Source organism: Taudactylus pleione, unplaced genomic scaffold (genome assembly GCF_031769625.1).
Source record: "Taudactylus pleione unplaced genomic scaffold, aTauple2 ptg000021l, whole genome shotgun sequence".
Classification (NCBI taxonomy): Eukaryota; Metazoa; Chordata; class Amphibia; order Anura; family Myobatrachidae; genus Taudactylus; species Taudactylus pleione.
Window position 1 is genome coordinate 3,678,615 of NW_028284423.1, and position 26,947 is coordinate 3,705,561.

General features: G+C 41.3%; 1 protein-coding gene across 2 annotated transcripts in view; it reads left to right on the top strand.

Moving 5' to 3' along the window:
• The window catches only part of LRBA (LPS responsive beige-like anchor protein), a 626,758-nt gene that overhangs the window by 472,282 nt on the left and 127,529 nt on the right, over positions 1–26,947 (top strand). For both annotated transcript variants that reach the window (XM_088448343.1, XM_088448354.1), the window contains exon 46: positions 4,969–5,121. In XM_088448343.1, the coding sequence (XP_088304469.1) occupies positions 4,969–5,121 (153 nt within the window). The remainder of the gene's footprint in view (positions 1–4,968; positions 5,122–26,947) is intronic.

The window sequence follows — 26,947 nt, forward strand, 5'->3', positions numbered from 1 at the left end:
CAAGGTCTGCCACAAGAGATCCTGGAAGATCTGGATTTCATGACCATTAAAGTTTTTATATGGTCAAGACGTCTGGCTTTCTTTATAATCGCCTCCTTGGTTTTGTGGAAATGTAAACAATAGTTAATGTCTCAAGGAGTACCACTTTGAAGATCCCTAGGGCACAGAGCTGGATGTGCTCTGTTAAACAACATCTAAAAGTCCGGAGCCAACTTCAGCAGCTCGTTTGGTAGGACTTATGGACCTCATTCAGAGGCGGTCGTTAGATGCAAGCGTTCGCTCTGAATGAGGGCGGTCGCTTGCATCTTGTAGTGCCGCCTCTTGGTCAATCGCTAAGCTGTGGGTTACCACCCACAGCTCTAGCGACCGACCAGGGTGATGGTCGCGATGGTCAAGCCCATCGTGACCATCGGGGCTTGCGACGAGACCCTAAGGTTGGGTCTCGGCCCTCGCAAGCCCAAGGAAGCTTCCTGCTCTGATCGAGCAGAAAGCTCCCCACTGATATCACTGCTGATGTCAGTGGGGCCGCCCCCAAACGGCAAGCGTTCCTTCGGGAACGCCTCCGTTTGGCCTGCCACGCCCCCTGCCATCCTCCCAAACGGGGAGAGCTGTCACTCACCATCGACAGCTCGCCCCCTTTGGTGCGAGACCCCTAGTGACGGAGCGCCTGTCGCTAGCCGAGTCTCGCGCATGCGCACGTTGGAGCCGGCTCCGACGTGCGCATGCCCAGTGGGGGAACATCGACACGGTTGCGAGCGCTCAGCGCTTGCGACCGGATCTGAATGACTCCCTTAATCTTTAAGCTTGCCCTGTACTCTCAAATTGTTGCAGCGGCCCCAGTTATCTAAATCTTCCCCTCAATATTGTATCTCCCTCATTTAACTGGCCTGCACGTAGAAGAGTTCCTGCATGGTAGCAGTAAGATTGTTCTCTCTGCCTTCCTCCAGAGCTCCTATCTAGAATCAATCTGTAAGAGTTCTGACTGAGAGGCAGAAATATGAGTTTTCATAGTATCTATCTATGCTAAAGCTCTTGGAAATCTTGCTTGGTCGGCATAGATTTTAGTTGCTGAATTCGGCTTTTGTGGCATGCGGCTGAGGAGAAGTAAATTGAGGCGAAGATCATGGACGAGGCCATGTTACCTGGTGACGTTGGAAAGAGTGGTCCTGTGAGGGGGGGATGCAGTGGGGCTGCTAAGTATTGAATGCAGCATAGATTTAGAAGTGGACCCTCTGGTTCTCCCTTTGTTTGTCTCCGGAAGACCCTTCTTGACCTTCTGCATTTAGGAAGTGGTTCAGCATGCAATTAGATAGAAAAATAGTATCATGGTAGAAGCAGAAGATTGTGCATGGTCCATATAGAGGATATGGCTGTTGATTATTCCTTTCCCTTAAAAGATAAATGGGGGCACCTTTATGGAGACATCAAAGCTGACAATCCAGCATCTTGAAAAGAAAACAAAAAGGACCCATAGGTGGGAGTGAATGTGCTAGTGCATGCCCTCGGTTGCAAGGACATCGTAGGCATTAGTGGAGGGAGAGAGGGGTTAAACGCTGTAGGGCAGTCCTTACCCCAGGTGGTGAGGTACACTGACACAGAGAGAGGCACATGCGGTGTACATGGAGAAAGCTGTAAGGTAGCTGACCTGGTCACAGTCCCAGCAAGAGAGATTAAATGAAAAAAGGAGCTACAAGCAAATTGTACCTATTTCTTAGGTCAACATCTGTGACAAGGGCACAGGTAAACAGACAATTCCAAAAGCTGCATCTCCCACTCCTCTGAGCACACTAGTCCCTGAAGATCACTGCACAAGGCCCTGAACCTGACCATGGGACCTGCAGCAGCCTGCCTGAAGAGTCCCTGCCAGAGACGCCACGAGTGAGCAGCCTAGAAAACGGTGTCTGCTCCCCGCAGTGAAAAAGCACCGTGACTGGTGACCGGACGCGTCATGGGATGCAGCAGGCCCACACCGCACTTAGGTGGGGAGTTTCGGTGGCTCAAGAGGGTGGATAGAGTTATGTGTAAGCAGAGCAGAGCATAGCTAAAACACATCTGCCATCTTCTGCTCCAAGGCCACGCCTTCTGCTCATTTTGTTTGCATATTTCAATAAACTATTAAAGTATCTTCAGATTGAGCCTGAATATGAGTTGAAAGCAGCTTGGCTGCAGATGCACCCGCTTTGCATGCTCTTAAAAAAAAAATATATATATATTTTCAGGTCATCTGTCTATATGCAGAGGAGTTGGCATCTCTGCAATTGACTGTCCCTGATCCCTACACATAGTTTGATAGCTGTCATCCTCACCAGGACACAATTAAATCTGCCTATACTTGGTGCAAAGGTTATATCTGAAAACACATGTATGTATTTACACTCAACTTTGCATAGCCAGCAGTTGCATCAATACTCACTGTGCCTATTTAATATTGTCCCATTGCAACCAATCCTAGTGGAGGTACGACTGAAATGCGTAAGACAATGCATCACCTATACTTGCATATGTTTGCAGGGTACACGTTTAAATTACCGACGGACAGAATCCCGGGCCCCCAATACTTTAATCAGCTGTAGAGCAGTAGGGAGGTGAAGTCCGAGTAGAAAGCGGAGCTACACAACAAGGATACATTCACAAAAGCTGTAACTGGAGAAAGCAGGGAAAAAACTGGTATACAATCGGGAGGCCCGGCTGCCTTAATGCCGGCAGCCGGCTTCCCGACTGTCATATCCCGGCGAGGGATGAAATGCCGGGCGTCTAGATGTAGACGCCTGACAGTTCACTGACGCTGGGAGACCGGTGCCCGGCATCCCGATCGAAGGGATGCCGGGCGTCTAGATGTAGACGCCTGACATTTCACTGACACTGGGAGACCGGTGCCCGGCATCCCGATCGAAGGGATGCCAGGCGCCGTGAGCGGACAGCCGCACGGGGGAGGGTTAGGTTTAGGGCACCCGGGGGGGACTTTGGGTTAGGCACCCCACCTGGGAGGTTAGGGTTAGGCTAGGGGGAGGGAGGGAGGGTTAGGGTTAGGCACCCCCGGGGGACTCAGGTTTAGGCAGCGGGGAAGGGGGGGTTAGGGTTAGGCACTTGGGGGGGAGGTTAGGGTTAGGCACCCCTAAGGTGGGTTAGGGGGTTAGGTTAGTAGATACTTACCTTAGGACGATCGGGATTTCCAGCGCTGCGGTCTTCCACTGCCGGGAACTCTGCATCTGTCGGCCAGGCACTGCCGGGAATCGATCATACCGATTCCAAAAAACTAAATTGTGTAACCTGAACTTCACAATTGTTTGACAACCTTGAGTTTTTAAAACTGATTTTAAAGGCAGGTGCTCATATTTAATAGGCTGCAATTTGCTGGCCCCAGTGTGATTTAGGTGAAATAGTTGCTAGATTTAAAGCGACACTTCATTTTAATTGAAAAACCAGGTTGTTTTTACTTTCAAATGAAATGCCACTTTAAATCTAGCATCTCTCTGAAATCACGCTTGGACCAGCTAATCACAGCCTATTACATGCGGGCCATTGTTTGTTTGCCAGAATAATCCTGAATGTATATATATTTGTGCTTATGTTTTTAATTTCAACCTATGAAATTACCTTTAGAAAATATTGTCTTAACTACTTAACTGCCAATTTTTTTTCCACAAAACCTCACAGAAATTGTCTGGTGTGCTGTTTTTTTTTTTTTTTTTTTTAAATTTAATAAAGTTTCAAAAGTATTTTTAATATGTTTTAAATAGTTTATTTTAAATATACCTAGGGATATTTTGCTCCTCAACCCCCCATCCCACTGTGTCCATAGGCCCCTATTGGCAATAGACACCCCAGTATAAATTGTTCTCCATTAGTTTTACCTCCCTAGTGGTAATTGATCCTAAGATGAGTAACCCCCCACCCCCAGTTTAATAGGTCGCCATTTATGGACTTGCCTTCCTCCTTAACCAGTGACTAGTGTAATTGAATTTAAAATCCCTTCATCCCCCATGTTTTATTAATTGGGGCATTACACCCACTTCCCCCCCTCACTCTCAGTGCCATTGCCTCCCCCCCCCCAACACCACCATGGGGTATTACTCCCCCATAGATGTGGCTGAGAGTGGAAAAGATGGTTTAGTAGAAGGTCATCAGTGGAAGTCTCGTGTTAAAAAATAATTGCCAGTAATCTGAAACCCCCTGTTAAAATCTGACTTCAGTAGTATCCGGACTGCATCATTGTGGATGCAGATATAAACAGAGTAGTATGGTTTTTTTTGTCTGCCATGACTGCATAGGCAGTTGTGTGTTCTCTGTACGACATGTCAACCCATGGAGTCCATAAGCCCTTGCAGTGAGACCTACTGTATGTGATTGATTGCTGTAATGCATATAGGTAGGGAGGTCAACACTCACAAAAAAATGTAATGTGTTAATAGTGTATGTACTAAAAGCTTCTGAGATGTTCCCATTTCTACAGGACAGTTCCTGACTTCTGTAAAATCCCCTTGGGCTATATATTATTCTGCGGCTTATTCATGAACAAATTCATCCATGAATTGATTTGGATTTTCCACTTCTAATCTCTTCCTTGAGCATAATTGTATACTTAAAATGGGATGTGGTCATAATCCCAACCATGGCGATTCCAGCGCTCAGAATGCTGGTGCCGTAATCCTGACACCTCTCAGGTTCCCAGCTACGGCATCCCGACCGCTGGAATACCGAAGTTAAGTAGCCAGGGGAGGGTAAGGGTTAGGCACTATAGGGTTAGGGTTAGGTGTCAGAATTCTGACCGGCGAGATCCCGAGCGCCGGCATCCCATATTCAACCCCTTAAGATAAATTATGAGAATTTTGTAGTTTAATGGACATGTTATAAAATGGGCACGAGGCAGACAAATTTCCATTGAACACATGATTTGATATGACTATGTCATGACATATATGGATGTGTTACAAATACTGTAATGCTTTATATGGATTGTTCCTGCAGGAGCTCATTCCTGAATTCTATTATCTGCCGGAGATGTTTGTCAACTTAAATGATTACAATCTTGGGGTGATGGATGACGGAACAGTAGTGTCTGATGTGGAGCTTCCACCATGGGCTAAGTCGCCGGAGGACTTTGTCCGCATAAACAGACTGGTAAGATCATCAATGACTGTGTATTTCTTCCTCTCAGAGTTTCCTGCTGACATCACCTTAGACAAAAACAGAATATAATAAACTAAATCTATGTCTATAGACGCACAAGCCTGTCATGTGTATTCACATACGATGTCTAGCATGTTGTTTTGCGATTTTGCATGATTAACTAATGAGTAAGCCCTATGTGGAATACACATACCTCCCACCCGTCTGGCTTTTGACAGGACAGTACCAGGTTCTGCAGTCTGCCCATCCATCCAGACTCACAGGATACTGGAAGGCAGGTACCTCTGGTGCACGTGGCAAGTGAATCATATTGTAGGAGGAGTGTAGTGAGGTAGCACTACAGAAGGGTTGTAGCCACTCCTACTGTGACACAGCCACATTCCCAGCGTGCTGAATTTTGTCCCGCTGCAAACATTCGTAATGTTGGGGGGTATAGAATGTTTATTTTTTTCCATATGCTTGCCTAATATCTTATAAGGCCACATGCATTTATGCCATAAAACCTTCTGCTCTGCCCATGTATGAAATAACAATGATCTGTTCTTGGCAACCACTAGATACCTTATCTACATGTACTGTTTGGTGAGAATCTTTGCATTAAAAAAGTTTTTCAGTGCAAATGTTTAATTGTAATTTCAGAATATAATAGGACTTTAGCAACAATATGATCAGCACTCAGGTAAATTGGGACTATCTGAAAAGGGCAGCCTGCACAAGGAGTAGACCCACCTCCAAAACCAAATATATCAAATTAATACAGTGCGGCTCTTGTTTTTAGATCTAAGTGCTTGTCCCGTGAGCGCCCCAGATCTCTGTATATTACAGAAATGAGTCACATTACAAGGTGCGAGTTTTTCCACAGTTTTAACTAGCAGGTACTCACATGTGAGTCCAAATGGAACCCTAAAACTTGCTTCCTATAACATTTGCGAGTTGCGGGACAAATTCGCACGTTCTGAATATGCAGAAATGTGCGCGTTTGCCTCGTACAAAAAAAGAAACCGTGCACCCTATTACATTTGGCCCTATGAGTAGTCTCTGGTGAGCTTATCACTCTTCAATTTTAAAATTGGAATGCAATGTTTCAAATTTTAGATTACGGTGCAATCTCTTTCATGCATGTTAGAAATGCATCTAGAAAACCTGTGAACAGCATACATTCATTTGTAAGCAATTATTACCTATATAAAACAAAGTCCTGCATATGAATTTTTAAAATGTCTCCTTTTCCCAAGCTCCGTGATAACGCTGCCTTATAGATTCCAGGGGCTGCTCCATACAGCTGTTTTTTTTCCCCGAGCTCTGTGGTTGTGGCTGAAAACCTGTGATATGTCATTTTTTTTTACGAAAATAAAGAAATTGGGAAAGTAATCGAAAAGTATACAGAAGGGGTGTAACTATGGCACTGTGCTAAATTACAGTTGCCAGAGCCTACAGCTTAATGCAGCCCTGAAGGTAGGATTTTAACATATTTACATTACCTAAAAAATATACTAAAGATGAGATTTCTTGATCATAAACAGGGGTGAGTTTAAAGTTTCCTTAGTAGGATTAAGAAGCACTATCCAATACCAACAATGAAGAGCCAACTTAGAGATAAGGTGTATGTGAAACTTTAGAAATAAAGATGCATATAATATGCTGCTACTTCAATACGGGATCTCCTGGACCCAGTGTCACTACTACACTGGTACGATAAGAAATGATGTACAGTATGAGGAGTGTGGAAAAGAGATGAGCCTCTAATTGATTAGGATGCAGGATCAAAACATTATATCAATCAAAATATAATTGCACTTTGTATTCTTGGTTAAAATAGCATAATCTCTTTGATCCATCTAGGGATATGATGTCTCTGCATGCAGTCAGAGGCGAGTTGCCAATCTGGCCCTTGGTTGTGGGTCCTCTCATCTGTCTCCCTCGCTCCTGTCTCTGGAGCAAACACTACCACTTTCAATAGGCTGCTCCTACTGCAAGCTGTGGCTTCTTTGTGTAGAGATGATTATTCCATGCCCTGTTTCAACCCAGGATCCTAAGTGCAATTTATGCTTTATATATTGTTTTTTTATCCTGCATTTTGTTTATCAGAGCTTTTCATTTTTTCGGTGCTCTGCCTACCACACAAATAACATAAAAAGTGGCAGCTCTGAATGACCTAAAATCTGCAGAAGGGAATAGTGAAGCTATTTAGACGTCACCTCTTGGCATACTTGCCTACTTTTGAAAAAGCGTTTCTGGGAGATTGTGAAATAAACATGTATGAGCGTGGCAGTAAAATGAACGCGTACTGCTACACCTGAGAGGCGTGCCATAAAAGTGATTTGCATATATTCAAATGTGAACAAGTCCCAAAGCAGTTAGTAAGATCTACTTGTGATGAAAACACATTTACACATTTCAGGGCTTGCTCATATATTGTGTTTTACAAGTGGTTCCATATAAGTGGCCACGAGAAACCTTATATGAAAATGTATTGTTCTTTATAACCAATGCAGGGAAATGGCACTGATGATCCAATTTGAATGTATGTATCTCATTTTTTTTCCATGTATATAACAGCTACTTAATGAGGGAAAGGTGCAATCAGGGAGATTGCTACTATTTCTGGGAGTCTCCCTGACAATCAGGGAGAGTTGGAAAAGTATGCCTGTTGGTGTAAAACAAAGTTTAGCTGATCTTACTATCCTGGCCTTTCCTTCTGTCTCCTCACTAGCTCTGATACACTTTTTTTTAACATTAAGTCCATTCAGACAGGGATGTGTAGGCAGGGGAGGCAGAGCCTCTCCTGTCATACTCCCTCCCCTATCATGCTCCCTGTCATGCTCCAGTGTTTTGATATAAAAACTGTTTTTATACATGTGTGCCTCCCCAGCCATTGACCTCACCGCCCGTCACTGCATTAAGGTAAGTGGTAGAGTGGTCTAATTATATTTACATTTTAGAGCCAGGCTAGAAAAAATATCATGGGCAGTCAAAAAATGTTCTTTAGTGACCAAAGTGGTCTCCACCTTCCCTGCACCCTAGTGATTGTTACCTGTTTCCAGCATTTAAATCTGATAGGATCTCTTAAAGCTGTAAGAGCGCTTCATAGATCAACTCTGTCAGAGCTCCCCAGTATTTCTGAGCTTCGTGCAAAAGCAGCCAGTGTGTGTTTTGTACCACTTGAAGCATCATTTGTCCAGGTACAAATATACACTCTAGATGGGATTGCTCCCAACACTACATGAGGCTACTAGTTGAAGTCTGTGACAAACATATGAGCAGTTTGAGTGACCTGGGAATCCACATTTTGCACATCCTCGTGGGATGTAAAATGTTTTTTTACTATGTGAGTAATGATTGACATCTCTCTTTACAGCTACATTTACACACATCAGAAAAACACCATGCAAGCAACGTAATAGGAAAATAGCTTTCTGTAACTCTGCTGGTATGAAGACATTATGCAGGAAGAAAGCTTGCTGCCAAACAAATTGATTCACTGTAGACTGTTTAAAACCAAACATGCCTCTGTAAGAGTTTTTCATTTATGTGGTTATTCCGAGGGAGCTGAAGTGACTTCCCAGTTTACTTCCTCCAGCCCACAGATTATATGCAGTGATTACTGATCCTGAAAAGCACACCACTTTGATACGTGACCTTTTTGTGGTGCTAATCGGGTTCCCAATATCATTATACTTCTCATTAATCATATTTCCAAAAGCCAGTCAGGCAGCCAGACAGACACAGCCCCTGATTTCAGGCCTGTGTTGGCAGGTTTGTGTTTTTGCTGATTATTATACTGCTATTCTTTGACTTCTAACACACCATCACCACATCAAGCTGTGTGCTACAATTAAAGTCAGATGGTTCTCAGGTTGAACAGGCAGATAAAGTTGCAGTTGTCTGTCTTCCTGAAGCTAACCAGCACCAGGACAGATTATATAAAGGATAGTTGATAATGACTGACTGTACAGTATGGGGTCAAAAACTGGGGATCAAAACATTAATTAAATGACATAAATGTTTTTTTACTGATTTATTTCTGCACTTAATTACTGCATAGCGCCCCCCCAATTTTATTTATGTTAGCAGATATCTTCATGATGACTCCTTGTGCCTAGTGTGACAAAGCTTCTCACTATGGGCTCTATTTATTAACATTATTTTTTACTAAAATAAAGTGAAAAGGGGTGTTTTCACATTATTTTAGTATCACCTACAGTAACTAAAGTGCAATTGGCGTAGAATTTGTACGCTGATACACTGCAAAAAAAAAAAAACTGACCTGACTCCAGGGACCGGAGTTCGGGGCTCCGGTTATGTCCTCTCTCCGGTCAGCTGGTCTCCCATGCTGCACTGCGGCCTGGTCGTCACCTGACAGGGTCCCAGTGCAATATGCGATGTCACCTGACCGGAGGACATCACCAGAGCCCGGATCATGCAGGTAAGTGTAATTAAGGGAGAGGGGGGGCTGCTGGGGGGAATCCACGATTGTGGGGGGCGGGGCTTGGTGACGGGGGGGTAGCAGCGGCGGTCGGTCGGCGCATGCGCGGGGCACTTGTCACAGTATTTTTTTGCGAAAAATACTGTGACTAGTGTGCGAAGGGGATTCGCAGGGACAGAACTTTCTCGCAAACTCTGTCCTTGCAAGGGATTTGTAGTAAATCCCTGTGATATTGCCTGAATTCGCAATGCGAATTCACTCAGTAATATCACACTACAATCTGCATTACCAATGCGGATTGTAGTAAATAGACCCTGACCTGATATTACATATATATGATAAATGTCACTGGAGTAATCAATTACGCAATTGTCTCTTTTCTTGCAGATTTCAGTTGTTGATTTTTGTTTTATTTTATGAATTTCAGAACATTTTCCACTAGTTACAGATTTTAGATTCTACAAAGAAGTCCTGTGATTGCTGCTTCTGCAAATGTATGAATATTTGTATTTTCAGATGTAGAATACACTGGTCTCCAGTATGAGAGGAGCTGGAACTGGTTGGTTTTGCTTTCTATCAGATGTCATATAAATATTACTTTGCATTCTTTGCATTTTTCACTTTCTCTCAAAACCTTTATTTGCTGAGATTCATACAGCATCTGCACAAGCTTCATTATGATTCTGGGGCCTATTTATGATGTTAATTTTCAGGGACCGAATGGACCCTGATAATTAACATTTTAACTCGCCGCAGCTGCCCTGACCAGTTCATCATTTCTCCAGCGTGGTGACAGTTGATGTGAAATCAGCTATACCCGCGAGCGGCTTCATTGCTCCTTTCGGGGCAGTGACGTGAGTGCGCATGCGCGACCTACTGGTCACGCATGCGCACAAGAGCCCTGACGTCCAGCGGAATAACCTGGACAGGGTCGGAGGGATCCAAAATAATCCCTCTTCGCAACCTGGACCTCCTTCCCAAAGGCAAGGAGCAGGTTGCGAGCCCGGGGGCAGGAGCATTCGCCGTACCGCACTCAAGCTCCAAAAATATTATATTTTCAGAGCTTGATGAATTCTGTCCCCATACTAGTGTTGATGAATTCTGTCCCCATACTAGTGTATGGGAACAGCGGGCCATTCCACAAAAGGAAGGTAAGTAGGAGATCTGTGATATCTCTTGCTTTACCTTCTTGTTGAATGGCCCGATAACTTAATTTTTACAATTGCAGATGAAAATGTTAATTTTCACCTGCTTTTGTGAGTGATGATGAATAGGCCCCTATGGGTGTTATGTTACAGAAAGATTAATTATGTGTGAATTGTCCACTATACTTTAATGGTGCTATTCAGTATGTTTATTAAGAGCTTTTTCTTGATTGTACAGAGAGGTCCATTCACCATCACTTAATTTCTACAAAAGCAGGTGAAAATTAAAATTTTCACCTACTTTTGTAGAAATTAGGGATCAGGGACTATTCATTATAAAGGTAATACAGGAGCCATCACTGATATCTCCTGCTTACCTTTCACCCCCGATCTGTCCCACTGTCCCCATACACTATTATGGGGACCTAAATTCATCAAGCTCCGAGATTGACCGAGGGAGCATTCGCCATCTTCATGTAGTGTTTGCTCCCGCTCCACCTCCTTCTGCCGGACATCGGGACATTGTCGTGAAGCCCAGTTCAGAATCGGGCTTGGCAGTTCTAAGTTTCACTGCTCTGAAAGGAGCAGTGAAGGGGATTGCAGAGACAGTTGATTTTCGGATTAGCTGTCTCCGCCCTGGAGCATTGTTGAATTGCTCCGGTTAATATGTATTCTACTGCAGGGAGTTAGATAATTATATGGGGCAGTCCGGCCCCTGATAATTAACATGATGAATGGACCCCAGAATGCCTTGCAGGATCGCTTCCTGTGTACGATTTGGTGTAAAGCCCTGTTTTACATAAATTCATTAATAAAGAAGTTGCCTAGTAACATTATGGATTCAAAACCATGCTAGTTGATGCATCATTCTTAATCTAAAAATAAAATGCACTATTTAAAAGTTATGAAATCTTGGAAGCCTGCAGTTACTCCTTCCATTAAGAACAGTTCTCCAAAGGGAATATGTTCATACAGATGGAGAAATGTTCTTTTGCAGCTAGCTGTACCATTGAGGGTATTGCTCTCCATGGATTTAGTTCAAGCATTCACAAACTCATAAATTGATACTGGTTTCTACCACCCGCATTATTCTGTTTGTTGTGCACAAGATATTTTATTATTTTTATTATATGTAGATCCACAAGGGCTCTGTTGTGCTGCACCTTAGTAGTTAGGCATACAGCGTAACCATTGCAAATGTAATGGTTGAACAGATAGGACAGTTATAGACGAAAGGTCAACTTTACAGATACCTAGCAACATTATCAAAAAATGCCACTTCCGCAACTCTATTAAAAAGGGAAGTCAGGAGTGGAGCTAGCAGTGCCGAAATGCTTTTATAATAATGAGGAGGCAGCTAAGGAGAATTTAGGACCTCTATTATCAGCCAGGGTTTCATCAACCGTAACGTCTGCATTTATAAAATTGATGTTGCAAGTCAGAGAGTCAGGAGGAGAGTGAAAGGAGGGCCGGGCCGATTCACATATTTTAGTGTTACGGGTCTACATTGTTCATTGTCATTATACTGTAAATGCTGTAATGGCTAGAATTGACCACGTTGATTTAAAGGTATTCCTTGCTGTGCATGTGTTTCCAGGACTAATGGTAACAACTTGATCACTTTGTATAGAGTTGCCAGATCAGCTATATTTCTACACTCTTTTGACATTTCTTATTATTTAGAGGCAACAGGTGCTTGGTATCAATGTATGCATTTTTTATCTCATTCTAACATACTAATTACATTTTCCATCAGGTATTCTGTTGACACTATTTTTTTTAACGGTGAATCTGCTCTGGGAAATATAAGATACACAAGAAGCTAGCTGGCTTGTTGGACATGGGTGTCAGATTTGGATGGTACATGCTCATATTGCACACACAGAGCATTTGTAGTCACATAATCTAGCAACACCTTGAAAGCAGAGCAGTGTTTAACCAGCTTGTCCCACGCCTAGTTTATTTTGGCCCTTTAAGCCAATAGTTGAAATACCATTACATGATCCCAAGGGAAGAACATTTTATATTGCTTGTTAGGCTTTTTTTCTCTTCCTGCGATCATAAATTGGAGATATTGTTTTCAGGAATTGAAATGGCTGATTTCCAGTTAATTCTGAATAAGCAGTGTAAAACACTGATCTGTATGGCATAGCTGTCAGTAGTGAAAGACATGTCTAAATTTTCACCATTTTAGCATATACGATTTACAGCTTAGTGGTCTGTAAAATAGCAATGGTACATGTCCTCTTTAGCTGCTGTAATCAAATACGTATTTCTTTTATTGGAAACTATTTTCCCTGGGGCTTCATTTTGTGTTGCAGTTTCTATGCCAAGGGTTAAATCAGCATTGTGTGTTTGACAGCCTCTTCATATGTTCTAACTACTATATAAAGATGATCAGGTATATTTTATCAGCTGTGTGTTTAAATGTGGAGTTACTGGGAGTGATTGTCACACCCTTCCTAAAAGAACAGGCCAGGTTTTACCCAAGAATGTGAATTTAATTAGGAACGTTGGCTAGTCTAAAAATGTCACTATGACATTACAGCAAGCAGTCACTAGAATAATTTCCTTCACGTATAGCTAAAGTGGGACTGGTTTCTCTAAATCCGCTCTTATGAAGGCAGGCCAGTGCCCAACTCCTCTACTTTAATATAAAGCTTGCTGGTTGGTAACTACTAGTCATGACTGCGTGAGAACAAGCTTGCGGGGAGACTGTTTCTTGCATTCCATTTCTTTTTCATTTACTCTTGTTAGATTAAGTTCCTTTTGCCTTCTCTGGCAGTGGGGTTTGGGGAAGTGTGTTTAGTTTGTGATTTAGGATTTTTTTTAGATGTTTTATTGTCCCCTTATTTTAGCTTTAAAAAAAAAAACACTTTTTTTTGTTGGAATATATATCTTCTTTTACACAGTGGTATAGATTGGGTGGCTCTGGCAGAGAGGATTTGGTCTCGTAGGGAGATTTAAATCTTTGCATGCAGAGACGCTATGCTGCAAAAGATTCCAGCTACTATTTCATTGTACAGATGTGACCACATACATCTACCGACAGTGGCTGTGACACTATAACGTAGCATTTTACATGCAGAACACCTGCAATCGGGCACACATCATCGGCACGCTGCATATCATTTTAATCAGCTGAAACTGCTTGTGCGTCCTATTCACACCACTTTGCAAGTAAGATGCATTTTAAGGGAAAATGTTGCCCGAAAAGACGCTCAGCGCTACTGAGTCACGCCACGGCATGGCGCGACTAGAAGGGCCATTTAACGCGCAAGGCGGCTAGCTGTATGAGGACACATCTGTAGTTTTAATATTTTGTAAGTCTTGCCACTGTAGTTTTGGTATGTAAAAGCTACAAGAAGCTTGTGTACAGCAAATACCGATATGTATTGAGTGAAGGCGCCGTTATTGCTATTTATTTACAATTTCTTATAGAATGAAAATAACTTTTTAGTATTTTATGCTTCTTTTTGCAGAAGACCTGGTACAAGTACATATGTTTTAACGTATTGTGGGAGATGGCTATTGTTTGTTTTCATATTATAAATTACTGTCTTGGTAGGAATAATTACCGGGGTTTAATAAATTCATGCATGATAATGTGAGTAGACTTTATAAGAATACTGTTTATCACTTTTACCATGTCATATACTTACTGAGAGCGACAAAACAAATGTGGGACTTTTCATCCAAATTGTAATATAGCATTTAAATTGCTCTAGAGTTACAGTATGTTGTACATTAACATTTTATTGCAAATTGCCTTCTGCTTCAAGGTGACAAATACCCTGGTACTGAGCGATTTATGGCCTGTGATGCTGCTTTAAAGGGATATAAATTATTAAAAGAAACAATAACTTCAAGATAGTTTTAATATTCCTTAACAAGCATACTTTACTAATTAAAATCACAACATCCGCAGTATAATTTTTGTTAGATTTTTTGTAAGTGCAACTAAAACACAGCATATAAGTGTATATCCTATAGAAGGGAAGTTTATTCGTCTTCATAACTTCTGTAAGACGAAAGTGCTGCGTTGTTTTTAAACTACTAAAGCAGTACTGAGTTAAACACAGTTACTAATTATTTAGATTGTTTTATATATATATATGAAACAGTCAAAACACATAGGTGTGTGTATATGTGTTATATATATATATATATATATATATATATATATACATACACATACAGTCAGGTGCATAAATATTGGGACATTGACAGAATTTTCATATTTTTGGCCTCTATTCACCACCACAATGGCTTTGTCATGAAACAAACAAGATGTGCTTTAACTGCAGACTTTCAGATTTAGTTTGAGGGTAATTACATCCAAATCAGGTGAATGGTGTAGGAATTACAACGGTTTCTATATGTGCCTCCCACTTTTTAAGGGGCCAAAAGTAATGGGACAAACTAAACAATCCTAAATCTGACTTTCACTTTTTAATACTTTGTTGCAAATCCTTTGCAGGCAATTACAGCCTGAAGTCTGGAATGCATAGACATCACCAGACGCTGGGTTTCATCCCTGGTGATGCTCTGCCAGGCCTCTACTGCAAATGTCTTCAGTTCCTGCTTGTTCTTGGGGCATTTTCCCTTCAGTTTTGTCTTCATTAAGTGAAATGCATGCTCAATCGGATTCAGGTCAGGGGATTGACTTGGCCATTGCATAACATTCCACCTTTTAGCCTTAAAGTCTTTGGTTGCTTTTGCAGTATGCTTCGGGTCATTGTCCATCTGCACTGTGAAGTGCTGTCCAATGAGTTCTGAAGCATTTGACTGAATATGAGCAAATAATATTGCCCGAAACACTTCAGAATTCATTCTGCTGCTTTTGTCAGCAGTCACATCATCAATAAATACAAGGGAACCAGTTCCATTGGCAGCCATACATGCCCACGCCATGACACTACCACCATCATGCTTCACTGATGAGGTGGTATGTTTTGGATCATGAGCAGTTCCTTTCCTTCTCCATACTCTTCTCTTCCCATCAGTCTGGTCCAAGTTGATCTTTGTCTCATCTGTCCATAGGATGTTGTTCCAGAACTGTAATGGCTTTTTTAGATGTTGTTTGGCAAACTCTAATCTGGTCTTCCTGTTTTTGTGGCTCACCAGTGGTTTACATCTTGTGGTGAACCCTCTATATTCACTCTTGTGAAGTCTTCTCTTGATTGTTGACTTTGACAGATATACACCTACCTCCTGTAGAGTGTTCTTTTTTTGGCCAACTGTTGTGAAGGGGTTTTTCTTCACCAGGGAAATAATTCTTCTGTCATCCACCACAGTTGTTTTCAGTGGTCTTCCGGGTCTTTTGGTGTTGCTGAGCTCTCCGGTGCGTTCTTTCTTTTTAAGAATGTTCCAAACAGTTGATTTGGCCACACCTAATGTTTTTGCTATCTCTCTGATGGGTTTGTTTTGATTTTTCAGCCGAATGATGGCTTGCTTCACTGATAGTGACAGCTCTTTGGATCTCATATTGAGAGTCGACAGCAACTGATTCCAAATGCAAATGTCACACCTAGAATCAACTCCAGACCTTTTACCTGCTTAATTGATAATGAAATAATGAGGGAATAGCCCACACCTGTCCATGAAATAGCTTTTGAGTTGATAGTCCCATTACTGTTGGCCCCTTAAAAAGTGGGAGGCACATATAGAAACCGTTGTAATTCCTACACCGTTCATCTGATTTGGATGTAATTACCCTCAAATTAAATCTGAAAGTCTGCAGTTAAAGTACATCTTGTTTGTTTAATTTCAAAGCCATTGTGGTGGTGAATAGAGGCCAAAATATGAAAATTCTGCCCATGTCCCAATATTTAGGCACCTGACTGTAAATATGTGTGTGTGTGTATATATATATATATATATATATATATATATACACACACACACATAGAGATAGATATATACACAGACACACACACAGTGGCTGAACTACTATGGGTGCACCTACTACAGCAGGGGTATTCAACATGCGTCCCCCCAGCTGCTGTGGAGCTGCACACCCCAGCATTCTCTTCGCAGTTTTAACATGCCCTTATTGCAATACTCTGGCAGTCTATGCTGAGATGTGTAGTACTAGTATGGCATATTGAATTACCCCTATGCTACATGGTCTGGAGGTGAGGGGTGCTAGTCATTGCTTCCACCCTCTCCTCTGTAAGGTATCCGCAGCACTACATGGGGCCCCTGGAGTTCTTTATGGAAAGCACATCTGCAGTGGGTGCAAGCGCTAGCTACACATGCTCAATACAGGCTCCCTCTGCCCTATGCAAAGTGTAGGTCTGGACTATGGGGGTGTTGGCTCTGTATTCTCAGATGGACAGATAGACACTGGGAGGTCTTCATATGAAGCACAATATGGGGTATATTAATAATCCATGTATATTTAATACATTACTCCACAATATGTCTCTATTTAACAATAAATTAGGGAAGCTTGGGTTTGTATATAATTATACACTAGTGTTTGTGGTGTTTCGGAAAGAATTGTCTATTCATGATGTGGTGTTTGCCAACAAATACAAAAATAATTCATGGCTGTTGTGCTAAGATCTAACTTTAAATACTGGTTTGAAAGTCTTTTTTTTTTTTTTACCCAATAGATACAATAAAAAGTGTTGTTTTTTTTTATGATTAACACTGATATAATTCAGATGATTTTTTTTGCTTTGTAAACTGTTTGATAATTTCGGTAAGGTTCATGCACATTCCAGCTGCCTTTTACAATGGTAGGAACTGGGCATCTGTTTGGCAAGTACCCATAATGTATACACAGGAGAGAGAGTGTGTAGGTGATCAATGGAGCAAGCACTATGCAGATGGCCCTGTGTCTGTCCCCTTCTCACTGTGCGGCATGAAGCCAGGTATTTCCTGAACACAATGTAACCTGACAATACAGAAAATGTCTGGGAGATAATTATTTCATGTGTTCCCTTTCCAGAAAGACTCGCTGCTATTTGTAATGCACAGAAAGAGTTAAGTGTTATGGCTGCATTAAGGTGTTAATGTGTCTGATTTAACTTTATATTCTTGCTTTCCTCTAAGAGTTTTATCCATAACAATGAATCTAAGGTTCTGACCATATTTCCAACACTTGGATGAAGGATTTGAAAGTTGCAGAATCCTATAAAATCAATTCAGTGTACATGTTCTAATAATACTACGGTCTTCTCTTGTTCCTAATCCAGTACTTTCTTCGGAGATTAAACATTTTCAATCAGTAATCTATTCCCTCCGTGTTATCTCTGGTCTCTCAAGTCATCCCTTATTACTTTTTCGTACACATGTCCCCACACTCTACATATCTCACCTACCACCGTCCCAGTGACTTACCCACCATCACAATTGCCACACATTTGTAACCACCCCCACATGCATCTCCTATTGCCATACTAACTACTTCTAATCTGTTCATAAATAGTATACGCCCATCTCACCCCTCACAATTTACAAGCTTGCCACTATAAATTAGGGAATGTTTTATGTCATGTAATGTTTGAATATACTTGATCTTGACATGTACTCTGCTCTGGAACACTGCTCACCTGTGTCTGTATTTTCCCTTGAGTCACAGTCTTCATGTTTGCTCTTGTGTGATGCCTGTGTTCTCGCCACCTTGTCACTACACTTGCTAATTCTTGAATGTCTGTCAAATGACACCTTCTCAGTCTCATTCTGTGTTTCTGTTTCAGCCAAGTAGCTGTACTCAAGCCTCCCCCAACTTCTGAAAATTCACCAGCTCAATATTACTCATTTGGATAATAAGTCCAAATACCAGACCTGTAAAATATTTTTTCACCTCTTCACTAAACACTCACCTACCAATATATACATTACTCGTCAGAAGTTTTCGAACACCACCATTTTTCCAGATTTTATTGAAATTTATGCAATTTAATGTCCATGTACTCTGAAATTACCACATAGAACAAATAATTGGAAATCAAAAGAAGTCATAGAATTATTTTGTTTAACATCATTTAGTATACATTTTTTGACTGCTAAAAGTAAGTCACTCTTTTACAAATGTAACTTTCGAACGCACTTATGGCATTCTTTCTACAATGGAGATCATATTTTGTTCAGGAAGTTCTTCCAAACACTTTTGCAGAAGTATTTTCTGACATCGCCTGGAGGTATGATTTGGGTCATTATCTTGCTGTAGGAGGACCCCCTTGGCCAACTAGATGTAGACAGGGTCGGTTCTAGACATTGTGGAGCTCAGAGCGAAAGTCCCCAGTTGCGCCCCCCCCCTTCCTTAAAAAAAAAAAAAAAAAGCTTTTACAGACGGTGGCTGGCGTGACCAATCGGGGTGGGGGGCCACAATTCATCACACTTTGGTGGCGTGCCCGGCACTTACTGAGGTGCTGGGCTTGACTACACCCAAGCTCTCCCCTCACGATGAGTAATTGCTGTACATAGTAATGCGCCTTATACAGTAAAGCCCTTATAACACATTATGCCACACGCAGTAATGCCCTTTATAATACATTGTAGGAGCTGCTCTTCAGTAGTATATGGGTATGTAAATGAGACTGCCTCCAGTAGTCAGTGTCAGTCTCTATTAGTAAGTGGTACCTGGGTAAGTGTAGGAGCCTGTCTCTATTGGTAAGTGGTTTTGTGCGCTGGGGAGCTTTCTGCCTGCAGTGGTACTTGCCTCGATGCCTTCGAGCTGGGGCAGGCAGGTGTACGGTCTGGCGACGTCATTGTGCCTAAGCCGCGGTCTGTGCTGCAGGGCCAGTGCAGTGGCGGGGCCCGGGCCGCTGGGGTTGTCAACTTCGGGCTGACCGCTGTTAGTGTAGTAGACGTATAGCAGCAGCATAACCCAAATACCATCACCGCCTCCACAAAGTACAAGCGGGAGCACACTCTGTTGCCCTCCTGTATGGCCGGACCAGCGAGGGCTTCTACTGGAGTGGTGGGGTGAAACTTACATACAGTCCTCCTTATATACATATATACAAACAGTCCTCTTTATTACTTACATATATACAGTCCTCCTTACATACATACTATATGCAGTCCTCCTTACTTGCATACATACTACATACAGTCCTGCTTACATACATAGGTCCCGTATTCAATTAGGGAGCGAAAAGTCCATGCTGGACTTTTCACTCCACAACGGAGCTCTTCTGGGGATAAAGTATCGGGCGCGTGCCCACTTGATCCCCGCATTCAATTTAAAGTGAGCGAAAACGGGATCCGGCGAATTGGGATCTACGGGGAAAAAAAGGGAATTTTCAGGAAATAATTGTAGGACCCCCCCTAAAGATGTCCAGACATGGGGGATCACTATGGGTACTCCCGTTTTTGCCTGCAGAAGAAAGTCGGGTTTTTAAATAGCCGCTGCAGGTGTTTTTTTCCCGACATTGAAGAAGTGATGCAGAAGAGCACTTAGGGGGTTTTTTTGTTTTTTTTAAGTGGTCCCATCAAATTTGGTATACATGAAAATGGGTACTAGCATATTTTTAAGTCTGCCGCTAATAGCCTATTCTAGAAAACACCTGCTGCATACTTACAGAATACTCATGAACCTATTTCCTTATTTTTAAACACTGTTTCCCCCCCTTTTTTTTTTTTTTCATCCCAAATTTTTAAATCATTCTTTTGGTGTGTCCCTATTTTTCTTTTTTTTACTTTTTTTGACACAGTTTACTTTTAAATTACATTCCCAGGGGTGCAGGTTATTTTTTTTTTTTAAGCCTGCACCCCTAAACTCCAATTCTGCACTTTTTTTCGCCATGTAAAACATGGTGCAAAGTTATTCCCGTTTTCTTTTTAAATACTTTTCGAACTTGCGAAAAGTCTTTGAAATTGAATATGGGGATAATTGAAATAGGCGAAAATGACGTCATCGGCGAAAAATTATTGCTGATTCCTACTTTACGCAGCCTAATTGAATAACCCCCATAGTCCTCCATACATACAGTCCTCCTTACTTACATCATACAGTCCTCCTTACATTATATATATATATATATATATATATAAAAGCGCCCTGCCCTAACAGCCTGCGGGAGCCGTTCTCACCCGCGGGACGCAGTGTCCCGCGGGTGGACAAACATGCTGTGACCCGGTCACCGCCGGAGAATAGACGCTGGACGCCCCCTTTTCATAACCACGCCCCCTTTTCGGCCGCGCGCGCGCAAGGTTGCCCTCTCTAGCTCCGGCACCCTTCCTGCCTCCGGAGCTAGAGGGAACACTATATATATATATATATATATATATATATATACATACAGTCCTATTTATTACTTACATACATATAGTCCTCCTTACATACATACTACATACAGTCCTCCTTACATACATACTACATACAGTCCTCCTCACTTACATACATAGTCCTGTATACTATTAATACAGTGCTAGTAGCAGGAAGCTGCCAGGCTCGGCTAATGCTGCAGGCAGCTACTCAGCTGTAGGATAAAGGATCCTCCATATCATGCACTGATCACTGGAGAAGCTCTAAGATCAGCAGAAATGTCTACACTCACTCCTTACAGTACGCGGGCTCCCCCCTCCAAAGTGTTACCTGCCGAGGGCTTCTCTCCAACCTCCCGGCAAACCTCACAAGAGCAGCAGTGCAGCAATCGATTACACTGGTCTGAGGCAGGCTGTTTAATGGATAAGGATACCAAGCCTGCGCTCCACGGGCCAGCACAGTGGGGTCGTGAGTAGCGGGCTGCGGGCTAGCTCCTGCTGCAGTCTCCGATACTTCTTTTTTTTTTTTTTCTTATACGGGGGACTTGGCGGCGCCTTTGTGTGGTCGGCGCTCCGGGCAACGGCCCTGTTAGCCCGCCCCTAGAACCGTCCCTGGATGTAGACCAGAGAGTATTACATGATGCTGAAAAATGCTGTGGTAGCAATTTTGGTTCAGAATGCAAGTCACCAACTCAGGATCCAGCAAAAGAGCCCCAGACCATCACTCTTCCTCCTCCATGTTTGACAGTTGGTATCATAAGGGTTTATTTGCCAAGTCAGTGGTTCACAAACTTTCTTTAATCATGGCACCCTAGAGTATCAGCATTTTTTCAAAACACTGCTAGGCCAAAAGTTTCTTACTGAGAATTTCAGCAAAAATTAATAAATTAATGAACTTGCTCTTTGCTGTCATCCTTAGGTTCAGTTGTGTGGTGGTGGACTTGGTTACGCTTCTGCTTGGCCACGTATTTTATGACTAGCAGCCACCAGCACTGGTTTTGTCTGTCACATTGACCATATATAACTTGAATTGGTACTGGACCACCAACCCATGGCATCCAGTTTGGGAACCACTTTAGTAAGGGATTTCAGGTCCACTGTTAGGAAAAAAGATTTTTTTTTTTTTTTATAATTTTTTGTGTGTGTTACTTTAAGGGGGAAACAACTTTATTTTAATAATAGAGCATTTTGTTCCTTTGCTGCCATCCTTTCCTTGGTAAATAGGCAACCAATAGGCTGTTGCTGGAGGCACCCAGTTACAGTCACCACCAGCAGTAGCCTTTTTAAATAGGGCATTATAAGTAAATCCCTTAAGTTTACACCTAGAGACAATAAAACCTTTTATATCATGATGGTGCCATAATCTGGCTGCAAGGTGACCTTTGGACCATACTTTCTTACTCCCCCGGAAAGGGTGGGAGACTCGCAAAAATTGGGTGGTTCTCCCGACCACCCAGAAGAGTGGGCAAGTCTCCCAGACCCGGCCGCCACCTGCCACCACTCATCTGCAGCGGCCCACTTACCGAGTGAAGGTAGGCGACCGTCATTACATGCACTTTCCTGCGACTTGTCTACCCTGAGCCAGGAAGCCAGCAAGCATGCGTTGGGCTATATTAAGTGGCGCAACTGTATGTCCTGTGCCCCTGGGTTCATAAGTAGATTGACTAGGAAGACATATTTAATAATCTTGGGAAACAGACAGCTAATGGAATAGCATTATGCAATATCTTTTTATTTTTTTTATGTGCAAACAATGATTTTCATCTGAATATTACTGCATTTTAACTTATGCTTGGTCATATCTGTCTTTTGTAAAAAGGTGAGAACCTGGGGGTGAGTGATTTGCTGCATAGTTTATTTTACTTAAGGAATTTTTTTTTTTCCTGGTAGATTTTGAAGACAATCCTTTGCTTCTATTGGATTACAGACGTGTTCTGGACAGCCTCGGCTGCTGCATAGCATAGTGATATTTTAATTTACTGGTCAGACATGTTTACTGTGTACTGTGTAGTTTATGAGTGTTACCATAAATGAGGTAATCGAACATTTTGGTTTCCATATGTTAAACATTACATGATGTAATGCAGCTGCACCCACCCACTAACTGTGGAAATTGTAAAAATGTACTTCACTTAGGCCAAAGGCTTTAGGTTGCTATCTGTAGTTGATAATTGAGTACTTTATTAATAGAATCGAGCAACAAACAAGTAAAAATATATATACAGTATATATATTTTATTTGTAGTACAAGACCGCAAATAAGAGATTTGGTTTTATTGCATGCATTATAAGATTGAGGGACAGAATGGTAAATCAAGTTGACATTCATATTTACGATTCCTTGGTTTTCTAGTAACAGTAACTAAAGTATGTAACTTGTGTTGTCCAATGTTACAGGTCATTTTTGTTTTTGATGAAAAACCAAAACACAGAGGGGTAGAAATGTGTAAAATGGAAATTTAGAGGCATTTCTCATAGGAAACATTGTGATTCTGGTTATCATTTTATAGGATGTGATAGATAAATGATGAGCTTAATACCTCTAACTTCTCTTTCAAGAAGTTTTTTCATAAATCTACCCCAAATTCTAGGGTTTGTGTTATTTCATTTAACTCCTACGCTGCGGAGCACGAGTGAGGCTAGTGCTCCGGATATACAGCTAGACTGAGGAGGACAGACTACATTCGTCCCCTTCAGCTAGGAGCAGCGTTACAAAAAAAAATTGATCTTTGTCCCACTGGTCCCAATGACTTGGTGAGGACTCCTGGCAGCTCCTAGGCTGGACCAAGAAATGCTGTGGACACGTTCATGTGCACCAAAATCCCTTTGGTAATATAAATATTGGGGGAGGGACTTTAAGTCCCTCTGTCTCCCCAACCCCACCACCTAGAAAGATGGGGGCACCCTTGTTTGAAAGCGGGGAATCCACTCTCTAAACTGTGTGTCCCCAAATAGAAATGATTGCTTGGTGATCAGTGTGATCACCAGCATCGTAATATGGCTTTACGGCATCCTGCGACGGACACACACCTCAACAACATGATATCATGACAGGAGGAGCAGCATCACTGCAGGAGCATCCTCAGGATGCTCTGCGGTGCTGTAAAGGCTGCAGGTAGCATATCTGGTGCGTCCAAAGACACTGGCTGCAGGGTGCAGTTCCTGCGCTAAGGAAAATAATTGTTTTCCGTATATGGGTGGTTGGGCACTTATCGCCAATAATTACACCCTTATATGTGACATTGCTCTTTAAAATTATATGGCTCCCATAACCGCTATTGTCAATATTGCCCAGCATTATGGAAATAGTTTTCCATAAATGGGGGAAGGGCACATTGTGTACAAACATGGGAATACCCTGTCGTGAAAAATGATGATATGCTGTTTTGTGTCTCTTGTTCACCAGGCAATAACTGAAACATTTCACAGAAAGTTACAGTTTTCAAAGGTGAGGTGGGGGGATCTCCAAAGCCCATATCTCTCCCATCTTGTGTCAAATAAAAAAGTGATCCCTCATTTAATGCAGTAGATTGTCTAATTTATAAAATGGTAGACCTTGTTGGTTGCCACCGCATTCTTTCTACATGTAATAAGCGTTTAAATCAAGACAGCGAAAATGTGAAAAAAAAAATGCATTTTCATTTCATGTGCAAATATTTTGGTGAAAACCTACACACAGAATCCTGTTTTTTTTTACTATTTTTGAATTATTGGTGAAACAAGAAAAACAAATTATAAATAAAAAAATAAAAAAAATGTAATTTGCTTTTGGTTCCCTTTCTTGAAATCTCAAGATAAAAACACTTTTTTGTTCATTTGGTTTTATTACTTTTTGATGTGTAAAAAGACTATTTACTGAAAACAGTCTTCTGAAAAAAAAAGTTTTAATTTGTGTGGGTGCTGCATAAAAAAAAAATCTGTGATATTGATGGTGGAATGTGACAAGCGCTAATGTCCTCCGCTCAATGGTGAGAAAACCCTCAGCAACAAAGGGGTTAAACTTTGAAAGCACGTATTTATTAACACTTCTATAGAGCCAGCAAATTATGTTGGCATCCAGTTTGCTCTAGAACACTTCTGAACTGTATTTATATTTGTATTTTCTCTTTAGTCACTGTTACAGCAGTGATATTCAGCATAAGAAAATGGAGCCCCATATTGCTAGCAATAGTTATACAGGGTTTCTGAAATAGTACTTTATAATCAAGGTTGGCTGATAATCTAGTTATTTTGGTGGTACTGCTGCCGATATTGTTAACTTGCTATAAGTGGGCTCATCTCCTGCATCTAATGATGACAGCCATTTTGTGCAAATCATGTTATCAAGCCAAACCCACTTTGGTGAACACAGATTATGAAGGGATGTGATAACACGATTAGTGCAATCATAAACATCATCCCTCCAATTTGATATAAGTAGCTTCAAAAAATCATGCTGGCCTCATTTTACAGCTCTCCAGCAGACAGGGAGAGGAAAACCGCTTTATAGGCCATCTTGTAAAGTTCCTTAAATTTTGTATACTTAAAATACTACGTTCATTCAAAATTTGCTTGAAAAATACATTGCTTAGCATATGGAAAATAGGATTCTCGTCTCTGATAGTTAACTTGGTGGAAATGTCAGCCCCTGACTTGTAGGCAAGTTGGTTTGCCAATGACCCCTCAAAATAAGGGCATTGGCGCCACCCCCTATGATTAGTACCCTTGCTTTTGTGGGGGTAGCCGGAAATACTGTACTTTTAACTAGTGTCAATATTTTTATAAAAGTATTCTTTTTTTTATTTTATTTTATGGGGTGAATCTTGAAATATAAAACTTTTTATTTGGGTCATGATATTATGTTATCATGATTAACGAGTTTTCACCATGATTTAAAGTAATCTTTAGCTGGGAGTTTTGTCTCTCTTAAAAAAAAGGTTTTTAGAGAAATTTTCATCCCTGTGTATACAGAATACACAGAGATGAAAAATTCTCTAAAAACCTGTTTTTGTTTTTTTAATATGGGTTTGTTTCCAGTTGGTGTGTACACATTTCTTTTCCATGGGATTAATAGTAGTTGTCCACTTTAAACAACTCCTTTATTACGAACTATAAACCCACATATAACAAGGGACTATTTATTTTAATTTTTTGCTAAAAAGTAAAAAAAATAAATTGACTTTTTTAGAAATTATTTATTTGTGAAACACTTAAAATATATATATATTTTTTTATTTATTGATGTTGCTGTATGTTTTTGTGTGTGTCCCAAGCACAAGATCCCCTCATCTAGGCCATCAGTTCATTAAAGCATTTCTCTGTTACTAGTTCTAAGTCAAATGCATTTCCAGTGTTGTGTTCCCATAGACTTGAGCAGACACACACTGTATAGATCTGCTCAATTACCTGATGTATGGAACCTAAACAGATTCTCTCCTGTTTTATCTGTCTTTCTCTGGAGCCATCCTCCCAAGTTAAAGAATGATAAACGAGACCCTAGCATGAGAATCTGCGCTAGTTCCAAACATTTCATCTGGTGTATAAACAACTGTTCCCTTTTACCTTTAACTGCGCATGAAGCCTTCCCCACTGAAGCTTTGCCATCTAAATAAAGTTACAAAGTGATTTTTTTTTGTTTTAGTGAACTAAATGTTTAAATTATAGTTATGTGGCTACTTTTTTTCTATTCTTTTTACATGTTGTGAATATGGGCAATTATCATGAGCAATCATAAACTGTTCTGACCTTACATCCTAACCATAAAGCCAATTGTTTTTGTAAACCCCCCTCCCCCTTTATCCAAATTGTTTGGATTATGAAAGATTTAAAGGATTTTGAAACACTTAAAAACAAAAAACTAAAACAAGGTGTCCGGTGTCTGCATCTTGCAGAGCGGAATACCTGTGCATTTTCAGGCTGTCTCAAGCCACTGTTACAGTTTGAAGACTTGTCAAGATTCATGTACAATAAAACATCCTAACGATTAAATAAGTAACATGATTATCCTCTATACACAATGTCATACATACAACATCTCCAGGTT